At 31.9% G+C, this 12,721-nt stretch overlaps 2 protein-coding genes across 2 annotated transcripts; both read right to left on the reverse strand.

The window, feature by feature from the left end:
- Positions 1 to 37: 37 nt before the first annotated feature.
- On the reverse strand, positions 38 to 4,426 carry LOC113512831 (26S proteasome regulatory subunit 6B). The gene is made up of 10 exons (XM_026896761.3): positions 4,274 to 4,426; positions 4,110 to 4,196; positions 3,781 to 3,952; positions 3,108 to 3,269; positions 2,147 to 2,350; positions 1,749 to 1,896; positions 1,407 to 1,503; positions 1,226 to 1,320; positions 731 to 889; positions 38 to 179 (listed from the first exon to the last, which is right to left on the reverse strand). Exons 1-10 carry the CDS (start codon positions 4,304 to 4,306, stop codon positions 95 to 97), a joined length of 1,242 nt encoding a protein of 413 aa, XP_026752562.1. The 5' UTR covers positions 4,307 to 4,426; the 3' UTR covers positions 38 to 94.
- Positions 4,427 to 6,487: 2,061 nt separating this feature from the next.
- On the reverse strand, positions 6,488 to 11,668 carry LOC116413209 (collagenase-like). Its single transcript, XM_052894768.1, has 5 exons — positions 11,422 to 11,668; positions 8,960 to 9,233; positions 8,542 to 8,640; positions 7,860 to 8,050; positions 6,488 to 6,677 (listed from the first exon to the last, which is right to left on the reverse strand). The coding sequence occupies exons 1-5, from the start codon at positions 11,629 to 11,631 to the stop codon at positions 6,573 to 6,575; spliced, it is 879 nt and encodes a 292-aa protein (XP_052750728.1). The 5' UTR covers positions 11,632 to 11,668; the 3' UTR covers positions 6,488 to 6,572.
- Positions 11,669 to 12,721: the final 1,053 nt, after the last annotated feature.

A 12,721-nucleotide genomic window follows, 5' to 3' on the forward strand; every position in this document is an offset into this window, starting at 1 on the left:
TTAAGTTCTAGGGAATTGAGATAGTTAAAAAAAAACCTGTTCTTACACATATTTATTATATATTTTGAATTAAAATATCGAGATAACACAAAACTTATTTATAAAATTCATATTCACTTTCGTCTTTTTTGATATTATTCTTATAACCTTTTTCGAAATCTTTCGGCAATACAATATACCTGAAACAAAATGCGAATTGAATAAATTAGTTCATTGCTTTTTCAAGTACCTACTGAACCGAGGTTGGCCTGCTGTTCATGCAGATCTAGATGAGGAAATATTCGATTTTGACAAAAATAGTGAGGAAATATTTCGCTATTTCTTGTATGTAATTATGAAAAGGAGAATCGGTTAGAATTTGTGAAGATAATGTATCTAAAACTTGAGAACATTTTTATTTAAAGTTGGTTAAAAACTATCTAGGTTCATTATGAGAGAGTTGGTTAATAGATAACTATACTTATAGATTTCAAAGGCAACAACTTCGAATTTAAATGATATCCAAAACTGTATGTCGTTTAACAGTAAAGGAAAATATTATATATTAACCAAATTCCCTCACAATGAGTGACTGGTAGGCTCATCACCTGTCACGTTAGATTCAAATGTTCATCATTGTGTGCATGCCATTGTATATTTAGTGCAATAGTTGACAAATACCTATAACTAATCCAGATGACTAACTAATTCCAGATGGGTATCTGGAGTTACAATTGTGAGAATAACATACCTATTCTCTCGAACTGCGTGCATGCCAGCTTCTTGGCATATGGCATTGATATCTGCGCCCGAGACGCGGTCTGGCCGCGCTACAAACTCTTCTAGATCCACTTCTTCAGACAAGTTCATCTTTGCCGTAATAGTTGAGAATATAAGCCGTTTTTGACGTCTGTGAAAGGATAAATATAAAATAATACATTTTAGTTTTTCAAGTCATATAAAATGACAAATTACATAAAAATATTAAAATTTTGAAGACTTGTAGTCAATACTTTCTAATATATAAAAATATTTTAGTAATAATAATAATGTACAATTAATGTAAATTTTTCTATATAATAAAAATGGTGAACAAACTTACAATTTGCCACATGATATTTTATTGCTATTGTTAATTTCGATAAGGGGTAATGGTTTAAAATTTATTTGCAAGTATAGCTTCAGATACTGCATTATTATGTAGGTATAATTATGTAAGTAAATGCAATATCGTAACATAGTTTACCTGTCAGGAAGTGGGAATTCAATCTTCCTATCAAGGCGGCCAGGTCGAAGAAGAGCAGGATCTAAAGTATCAGCTCGGTTTGTAGCCATTATGACCTGGAGTAAGATTTTTTGTATTAAATATAAATTTTGCGTAACTGTACAGATAATATAAAATGATGGAGTGTACTGTGCGAACTCACCTTAACATTGGTGGTTTGATCAAAACCATCCATTTGATTTAAAAGTTCTAGTAAGATTCTCTGAACTTCTCTGTCAGCGCCGGTTTGGGCATCAAATCTGAAGCATAATATAGTGAATTTAAAATATATAATAAAATCGTTTTACAAATTATAAAGATAAAGATAAATTTATTTGCAAACATGTGTACATAGTAAGTGCAAAGACATACTTGTTGTTCATTGGAGGATTTGTATAATTCTAACATGTTTTGCTAACTTGATTGTTTAACTTAATTTTTAAATTTCATTAAATATTTATATGAGAACTTATAGAAAATTCGAAGTTGATACTTGTAATAATACCTTTTAGTTGCGATAGCATCTATCTCATCTATGAATATAATAGCTGGACTGTTCTCCTTGGCAAGACGGAAGACATCTCGCACCATACGTGGACCTTCACCCAGGTACTTTTGCACGAATTCAGAACCAACCACACGAATGAATGCAGCTGTAATTACAATTTAGTATTAATGTATACTAATATTATTAAGAGGAAAGACTTGATTGTTTGTTGGTAATGCATAAACTCAAAAACTACTAAGAAGAATTACTAAATTAAAGTTACATCATCAGCAAGTAACACAGACTATATATTATGCTCGAAAATTCTGTCTACATGTGTAAGACAGGATTGCTTGTATAAAAAATTTTGATGAACATGAAAATAAATTATACTCCCATGTTTAAATATCACTCACCTGTGGTATGATGAGCTACTGCTTTAGCTAACATTGTCTTGCCACAGCCAGGCGGTCCATACATGAGTACACCTCGTGGAGGTTCAATACCAATTTGTCTATATAACTCCACATGTGTCAAGGGCAACTCCACAGCCTCCCTTATTTCTTGTTTCTGTGTGTCCATGCCTCCTATATCTGAATATTGGACATCAGGCTTCTCATCTGTATGACGAAAGGAATATAAGTTTTATTTACTATAATATTATCTAGAATTAAAACAATTTTTTATATATATAAAGAATACGGCAAGCAAATATATAGTCAGCTTGATGGTAAGTGACCATTACAATCTGTGAAGGTTTGGGTCACAATACCAAGTTTAATGAAATGTGAAAAAAGTTGATGGTCTTGTTGTTGGAAAATGGTAACTTTCTTATAGACATGAACAGTATCACAGACTACATTGTAGATACACTGATTACAGAATACATTGTGATATCTATAATACCCCTTATGGGTTGCTAAAAGATGCAACTTGGTTGAGATTGGAAGCAAAACTATTTTGTCATAATAATTATATACATACCCACATTAATTGACTTAATCAAATTACTCATTATTTTCATACATAAAACCTTATTCTCCTGAAATGGAGTTGCAGGAGAATAAGGTTTTATTGACATCCCATTTTTTATGCATACTGAAATCTGAATGTACTTTTAAGAGGACTTTCCTTTTTTGGGGGTGTTGTAAGAGGACTAAGGGAACTTAACGGTTTAGGGAAGGGTAGAAACATTCCTCTTTAAACATTGCCGAAGTCTAACTACAGTTGCAAACCCACTTTCCAAGTGTGGTAACTATTGGCAAAAACTCCCTTTTAGGACAGGCCTATGTTTAGTACGGGCTGGTTAATGGTCATTATGGCATTAAAGTTGTATCAAATTATGAAAGTGATTAGCTATAAATCTGTTTAAAATACCAGCTTGCAGCATAGAGATAGAGCTATCAGCTTCAGGTGGCAGAACATCTACAAGAGCATTTGAATGCTTGTGCAGAGCAACAGAGGCTGAAGGTTTCAGCAGTTCACGATCTATTGTTGATAGGATGCGCACATAGTAGTTGGAGCCTGTGGTACTTCCAACTGAAAAAAAAGAGTATATTAGTTAAAAATGCAAGTCTTAGATATACAAAAATAAGATATATGCTATTTTAGAGACTAAAAAGTAGATTTTATTTTTTCTGTATTTGCCATTAGTCTTTTTACTAGTTATAATTCAATCTATTATATGGGTATAGTTTGTGGTGTGGTAGGTTTCCTTTTCAATCATTGAGAAATTTCTTTCAATATGTCTATGAGCAGATCTTAGATCTTATAATGGCAGACATGCTCTTTTCAGGTAGAACACATCATCACATGTAACTAAAAGCTAGGCTAAAAATGCTGTACTGTCATTTTAAATTTTGTATAAATACAAGAATTCAGAAGATACAAAGTAAAATACACAAAGTTTCATATTTTTGGCAAGTTTTGACTCTACACACTCTTTGCCTATGAAATTCGTTTAAAGTGTAATATTTGTATGGGAATGTTTTATTTTTTTATACATTAGTATTTGTAATAGTAGGTATATAAACTTAAGATAATTTTATACCTATTCCAGTGTTTTGATCAACTGCTTCCAAAAACTGTCCAATGACCAATGGCACAGACTGTATACGTTTCACCTCTTCCTGAGCATGTAAATATTCTTTTTTCAGATTTCTTTGTTCATCCTTGATATATTCTTCTTGCACTTCCAAAAACTCTAACATACGTTGTAGTTTCTGTAAGTAATAGATTTAGTGATATATTGAGAATACATTTTGTGTTCAATTTGTAAATATATATGCAACATATAGTTGGTTAGCTATGTTAGTTACGAAGTCATTGTATTTTTAAAGTTGAAATAGTAGATATATTATGTAAATATTAAAATAATACCTTATATTTCGTGTATAAATCCTCAGATTCAAGTTCGTCAAAGGACTGAGGTCCAGCGAGTGCCTTTGTATCGACGACTTGCTCATCCTATATGTACGAAAAGTAAATATGTTTAAAAATATGTACAACCATTGTAAAAAAAACATATTTGATAACGAAATTACCTTCTCAGGTAGTATAATTCCAATTTCTTCCATTTTTTATAACCGTATTTATTTTATCCCAACTATTATATTAAAATGACAACGATAATAAGAAAAGATGGCAGAGAAACGAAACGTCATGAAAATGTCAAAATAATACGCTATATCATGCTGTCGCCAGTGTACGGTTCTTTTTACGCATAATAGAATTTATGTAGAATAATTTGTATAGCAGAATTTTAAACAATCGAAATTTATAAATGGGGAAAAGTATATCCTACAAATGTGTCTTTTGTATTACACATTTTATAAATAATAATACAAAATACATAATTTTAAATATAATTTGTGACTTTTTGTGACTTTTTTTGTGTAATCTTAGGTATTATGGGTAATTTTCAAACTAGAGTCCACTGCAAGCATTATTTATGCAAACACACAAATAAGCATTTTTTAACATATTTTTTGATAACGAGCGGTTAACACTTAAGAGTCCATTTGACAACGCATTCGAATTAGTTCATCTTTATCAATTGCCATAAATGGAGTTGCTCTTAAAGTTGTTTGGTATTTACCTAGGGCTCTAATTAGATTAGGGTTTTCTTAAGAGAGGAATCAAGAATCCAACTGTATTATTTTTATAGAATTTTTAGGATTTTTCTAGTAGATTCTATTACGAAGCCTAAGAATAAATGTCTACAATCAGTGCACCTAAGCAGTGTCCCTTGTCAGTTAGATACACCTATATATTTAATGGATGATAATGAAATGGTAACCCCGCTTGCACTAACGGTCTATGATGGCGAGTCACCAGTGATAATAAATGAAAAAACAGGTTAGTTAGCTCATCATGATGAATACGCCTAACCTAACAGGGTTGGGGGAAAAGGATTGTTAGAAATGGGGTCTAATAGCCCCATTACTAGCAATATACCCTCTCGGGTCGACCTCCACGCCGTTCCCCCTGGAAACCATTATGTTTAATTCTTGTCGAATTTATCATGGTGGGGTAACTGATCTGCATTCATTCTCACCTATCATCTACTATAGCGCGGATGGGGTTACCATTCAATTTTCACCCATTAAAAAACCTAACAGGGTATATTACTAGCAATGGAACTGGTGGTTTGCATTACTAACTATTCCTTTCTTCCGTGTGAGCTGTGGTAAAAGTTAATATACCTAGGTAGAGTAATTACTTCTTAATCTTAACATGACTTTATTTTATTTTGAAGTGTAGTCTGTTAAATACGCTTTTCAAAAATATATACATGTTGCATGTTATTTATATTTTTATTTCAGTAAATTGAGAAAATTCAAAATATTCCTAGACGATGTTGATGGGTGTATTAGCTTATTATTATTAGACATTTGTTATTGCAATAAGTAATGTATAGAATACGATTTAAAGATTTTTATATCTTGTGTTTACGTGCTGTGAATAAAACATATCATAACATGGAGACTGTATAAATAAAATGAATGTATGAGACATTTGAACAAAAACTATATTATATTGTTTTAATATATAACTAGTAGGTTGAACCCGAAACAATAAAGGACTCGCTCGTCTAATAGTTAAGTTTAGACCCAGATGGTGGAGTAATAAGAGCGACCTAAAGGGATTTAAATTTACTATTAGTAAATTTATATGAGTAGATAAGTTTGCAGTAATTATCAACTATATAGTATTATACCTAAGTGATATTGGAAATAGACTTAACTACTTAACATGGTTAATTGTATGAGATTATTTGAAAGTTTCAAAGAGAAGAAATAAAATATAAAGACTTAGTTAAAATACCTAACATAATATAGGCTAATCAACTTAATACTCAAGAATGGTAACACATGAGGGGTTGCAATGGGTGCCACAATAATTTTGTATTGTCTATGACCATCATCGGATCTAACAGCTCACATCCGGTGATGATCATTGATAAGTTATAAATGTAAATTAAAAATAGTATAGGTAAATAAAAGAATTTTAATTAAAAGTTTTCATTTAGAAATAAAAAATGTATAATTAATAATATAATATTGTGTTCCGCAAAAAAAAAAAAACAACTTTTGTAGTGATAAAACCATTGACTTAAAAACTAATCCGTTTTTGATAAAATTTATACTGGACCAATCTGTAATCTCCTTTTAGATAAAAAAAATAAAAAAATTAAATCAGATTAGCACTGACGGAGTTAGAGGTAAGAAAGATAAAAAAAAAAAAACAAATACAACCAAATTGAGAAAATTCTTTTTTGAAGTGGGTTAATAAATAAAAGATTCTTTATTTCACAGTTTTCATTAAAAAATAAATTTCTTTTTATATATTATCATTGAAGAAATCCACAAAGGAAGTGACTCTTGCAAACGCAGCTGGAAAACCGACCTCGCAGCCGAAAGCTGAACCAAATGATGTTATACCAATCTGTTACAGAGAAATAAAACGTATTATAGTATCAAATCGTGTATGTCAGAAATTATTTTTCTCTTAATGAAACTCTATTATAATATCGATATAATATGTAGCTTGTGTAAAAATAAATTTTGAACCTTTCAATCGATCACGTGGCTCTTCGGTTTGTATACTAGTTTTTTTTTCAAGTGGTAAGTTAGTTAATTATGACTTAATGGCAGCTAAATTTCGGCTTATTAATCTTTCGCCTGTAGTTATATAAAATAATTTTCTTTTATTTGTTATAATTATGAAAAAGGTGAAAGTTTTTGTTAGGGTTCATAAAGGTCAGCATACACAGAATATAACGTTAGTCAACCATAATGTCGTTCACGTCTCCAGCTGGGGTCACAACTTTTTATCAGGTAGTCTTTACACTTTTATAGCGGTAGCAGGTAGAATTATTTATTTAAGTGGGTAAAATTCACTGTAATAAAATGACTAGATGCATTATATGGCGAACTTGTGAGAGTTCTTGCTTTTATTAGGGAACCTTATAAGAAGCTTTACGTACTTATACTCGTAATCTATTTTTTATTTTGAAGAAAAGGTACTAGGAAAGAAGAGTTTGCCCAATAATTTCCAATAGGGATTTTTATGATAGAAAAGTAAACTAGTAGATTGTCTATTTATGAACATAATGAATGTCTATTTAAAATAGTAATTTAAAGAATCATATTTATCAACAAAAATGAAAATTTTTGTACCTACTTCGATTTGTGTTATTATTTTATTCTTATTTCTATTTTCTGTATCTGAATGAGTAAAAATAAGCTAAATGTTGTCAAGTAGTAGATCACTAGGCAAAACCAATAGGGTGAATCACTCGTAAAATGAACTGCTAACTTTAAGTAAGAAGTCTATGATTAGGATACGAAAGTGAACTTTTAGATCCGACATTATGGTAAAAAAGTGAAGCTTCATTTTATATGTGGATTTAGCCACATATATGGTAAGTCCACTCGTCTTTATCTGTCCTGTGTGAGTGGTTTATATAACAGACAGCTCCACATAAAAAATAGAAAACTGATGGATGCAGGATTGTATTTTATGGTAAAATATTGGAAACACATTCCTTCATAACGATGAATGGATAGAAGTGATAATATGACTCAAGACAAAACGAAAATCTAAAAACGTAATAATATTATTTACCAGAATAGGTCTGCCGTTGCTATTGACGACTAGAGGACCACCTGAGTCGCCGCTGCAAGTGCTGCCAACAACGCCGCTAGTACAGATGTTACTTGACTGGACAATAACGGGGAATGCCACAAAGCAGACAGTATTTGTGATGACTTCCAGTTCGACGTAGCTCAAACTTTGTGTTTCAGCGATGTTGCCGTCTGTAAGTAAAGTAAAATATTATGAAAAGTGATTATTATGATTATTGCCGCAAATAACAATTGTATTATAATATAATGAAAAACAATTGAAACTATTCTTTTCCCTTATCATGGCGTGGACAAATTTTTTTTTATTTATGTAAATAAATCGAAGGTCATAACAATAGCTCCGGTCAAGTCTAGTGTGTCTATTATTGAATATTAGTCATATTTAGGTGGATAATAACAAAATTCAGAGCCAATGCTGTTACTGGCATGGATTACAAAAAACCTTCCTAATTATTACAGATTTAATACCTACATTAAATTTGTTTTTCTGTTTGTTATTTTATGTCTGTATATTAGTTAGGGCATCACGTAAAAACTTGTGCATTAAATTGGATGTGGTCTTCCCAGTTGTATTTTAGAAGGTCAAACTTAAAATCTGGTGACTGTATGCGGTTGCGCGGGACAAAATTAAAGATGTATTTATTACCAATAAAAACACTCACTATCTCTAGTTATACCAAATCCCGAAGCTATAGCAGTAACGCCTACAAAATTCTGGTTCAGTTCCGCTCCAGAAGGTAGAGCAATTGTGTTGATTGTGTCTGTAAAAATTAAAATGTATTCATATAATTAATGAATGTATTTATTTAATGTAAATACGAGTATATATACCAGAATGTCACCACTTTTCAGTCTTATGATGTAAATAAAGCGCTAACAGTAGTGCAAGAGAAGTAAAATACGAAATAAAAATTATAAGCGGGTTGGCAACTACATATGTTAGGCTAAAATCGTGTTTTTATGGTGAGAATGCTATATCTAGTTATTGGTCGTAACTAAGCTAGTAAGTTAAGGTGGTGATGATGAAAGTTACAAAACATAGTTATAGTTTTTACAGAAATAAACTGTAAAAATACAGACCTGAGAGTTCAACGCTAGTAGGCAAGTAAATAACACCAACGTCGTTTCGAATGAGAGAAGGGTTCCAGTCGGGGTGTGTAACCACTGTTTCGGACTCGATCCTGGTGCCTCCGCTGAAAAGTAGCACTGAGCCGAGCACAACTGTGACTCTCCATCCTTGGTGGATGCCGTCGAACCAGCAGTGAGCGGCGGTGATCACTCTGTTGGCTGACACAAGGGAGCCACCGCATACACCTCTGCCTGTGATCCCGACGATTTCAGTGATGAGACCGGCCTGGAAGGATGCAGGTATTTTTGTCAACATCACTGTTGAAACCATTATCTGAGCAAGTAATATAATATAATTATTATATTTATTTTATTATAATTATTTTACCAGAGGGAGACTTTGTACAAAAGTCGATTGCTTGGGTACCTCTGTCCCATTCGTGTTTCAACCGTAAAGCAGTTGTGTTTGCATGACTGTGTTTCAGTTTGAAGGGTGGGATATGGCGTAAATTTACTGGGTACAAAGGAATAACATCTGCGTCCTCAGGAATGGCAACGCATGAGGGGTATCATGGGCGAAACAGTATACTCTGTTATGTCCATGCTACTGCTCATGTCTATAGGCGACGGTTACCACTCACCATCAGCTTGTTTGCCATTCTAAGTTGTATAAAAAAAAATATAAAGAGAAAAAACTATTATATCGATATTAAAAAAAATCTTTCACATTTAGGAATTTACATTACTCGTGATTAACATGGGTTGTATTTTATTTTCAAAAAAATAATGCGAATAGCGGGTCGCTTGTTATTAATACAGTCAGATCAGAATACTAGACAAGCGAGTTCCCATTAACTTGGCTGTCATTTAATTTGTTATTTGAAATACCTTTTAATAATAATATACAGTTCTTTAATTATATCTCGTTAAAAAATATAAAATAATATTTAACTTGGAATCAATGATTTTTAAAAATTTATTACTCTTATAATATTATTGAGCATCATAGGATAAGCAAGCTGAATTGGCAATGGGTTGGTCGCATACCTTGAAGAATCAACAACCGATAAGGAAGGAAGATTCTTGAGTGGCGATCCGTACAGGCAAATGCAATGCAATGCGCTGGCGAGGCGCTAGTGAGAGATGATAGGTGACATTCATTCTCACAAGACAGGCCAATTAGCCCATCGTAATTAATACACCTGGAATCCAGCACGATAGTTTCCAGGGGGGACCACGTAGAGGTGGACTTGCCAGGGTATATTGCTAGCAATTTGACTGATACTTCGCACCACAAACAATCCCTCCCCCCTCCTGCTACTACTACTAGTACTAGATGGAGTGACGACCTCAAATGTATTACAGAGTCAGTAGATGCAGGTGGTCTTTGTTCAGCAGTGGACAGATAGCGGCTGATATAGTGATGATGATATTGAAGTGTTTTATCGATTGACCCTGGACGGATTAACGGAATATAATTGTGTGGATCACAATCAATTAAGCACTGGCGAAAATAGAATATGCCCGATATCATAATTGGATTGATAAATTTAAGACGTAATTGTTTATATTTTGTACAATTATTATTTTCAACATAAATTTTTAATTTTTATTCATTAAGTGATAGAGAATAATATTTTATCTATTACAACAGTAATATTTATCAAATGTATTGACCTAACTTCATTAGATAAAGAAGTGTTTATTTATTCGAAAAACCAACAGCTTACAATTTATAGCTTAACAACAATTTATCTATTAAAAAAGCCAATAAAAGGTTTTCACTGACTTAGTAATATAAATTTGTCGCGGCAGGAAAATTATAAAATTTAGAAGGTAATCAATAACTACTTTGCACTATAGCACATCATAACAATATTTACTAGATTTCAAATAATATTATAATGAGTAAAAACTATGAATGAGGGATGCGTGTGCGCGAACGCGTGCATGTGCGCGTTTGTGTGTGTGTATGTGTGCGTGCTTTCGAGCGTGTCTTTGGTAAGAGTGTGTATGTTTCAATTAAACACAAAATAAAATTTAATAAATATTTCAGCGAGTTATTTTTTATAAGTTTCTTATAAGTTTTTTATAAGTTAAAGAATATTTAAAGAGATCTACTTCTTTATGAAAACAGAACAATTTGTATTTAGTTCATAAATATTGTAATTTGGTATGAATATTATTCTTTTTTTATAAATTTAATTAAAGACTAGATATAATGTACAAACATTTTATAATTGTATATCTTTATAAAAATATCAAGCATGATATGAAATTGAATAAATCTATATAGTTGTAGTATAAAAATAATACATAATAATACTTATTTAACTAGATACCTTGTTAAGATATTGCAAATAATATAAGGTACATTATAACTTTCGTTACATACACATTACTTCATTGAACAATATGTGGTATTAAATAATGATTAACCCGTAAATATTCATAATAACATTATTATTACTAACTTGGTAAGGAATTTGCCCAGAAGCAGCAAGCGATCCATTAATGATTCTGGAGGGATGCTGTAGTATTGCCTCTTCAGCTTTACGGATCTTCTCCCCTAATGGAATCCCTACTTTCGTAAGGTATCCATAAGCATCAGGAATGCCACCTTCGATAGACTTAGCGAAAGTAACAGTGGCGACCGCCAACAGAGTCACTACAACCACTTTCATTTTGTAAATTTTCCCGAAATATTTAAAGTCGCAATGAGTAAAATTTATTTTATAGTGTAGACTACAGATAAAATATGCCAATAGATAAAATATATCTCTGATATAATTAATGTTGATAAATACAAATTTAGACTTGATTAAATTAATCTTCTGTAGTAATTACTTTTGGCAAGGAGTTGTTTATATTTTCGGGGTTCCATATGAAAACCAATATAATTTTATTCGTGTATTGTTCTTTACAACCTCAAATGCATTGCAGGAAGTCATTGGATGCAGGTAGCTCAGGACCGTTACTTATGGCAGTCTATGGGGGAGGATTATGTCCAGTAATGGACGGATAATGGCTGAAATGATGATAGTGAATGATGGTTTTTACCCTTGTACATTGTATAGTTTTCTTTCAGATTTTCGAAGGTTCAATGTAAGATATCACTTTATGAGATAAGTCCGCCATTGTATATTAAATCTTTTAATGTGTCCAATATAAATTATGTACAATAAAGATTTTTACAATACAATACGATGATTGTTCTTTATTTTTTTATCTAATATTAGTAGATTGAAAGAAAACGCTTAGCCGAAACCGATGTGTCTAGGGATATGAATATTTTTACGGGAATTTTGAAAAGTATGTAATTTTGTGTAAATGATATCGTGTGATTGACAATAAATTTCTAAGATCACAAGCGGTATCAAGTCTCTAAATATAATGTGCGACTTCGTTTTCCTTTATATCACTTGTATAATAGATTGTATTGTAAGAAATGCTTGATTTGTTCTGAGAAATCGTTTAGGTCACCTTTTATCATCGCACTGCTCTCCATCGACAAGGAATATATCCTCTCATTTTAGAATGTAAATGGTTTCGTGCAGTGCGGTTTCTGTAGAATATATTATTGGATGAGAATTCAGTACTAAGTATTTCAAAAAGTGTTGGTACCGGGATGAGTTAACAGTTAGTGTATCTATCAAGTTCCGTATTCAATTTGCATTGATATGGAGTGTTTTCCGCAGGTCCACAAGCTTATGAACGTTATAAGTACATACGTACTATTAAAAATATAAAATTAACGCAGAGTCATAAGTACGT

This window comes from Galleria mellonella, unplaced genomic scaffold (genome assembly GCF_026898425.1).
Source record: "Galleria mellonella isolate WM207_F2 unplaced genomic scaffold, CSIRO_AGI_GalMel_v1 utg23, whole genome shotgun sequence".
NCBI lineage: Eukaryota > Metazoa > Arthropoda > Insecta > Lepidoptera > Pyralidae > Galleria > Galleria mellonella.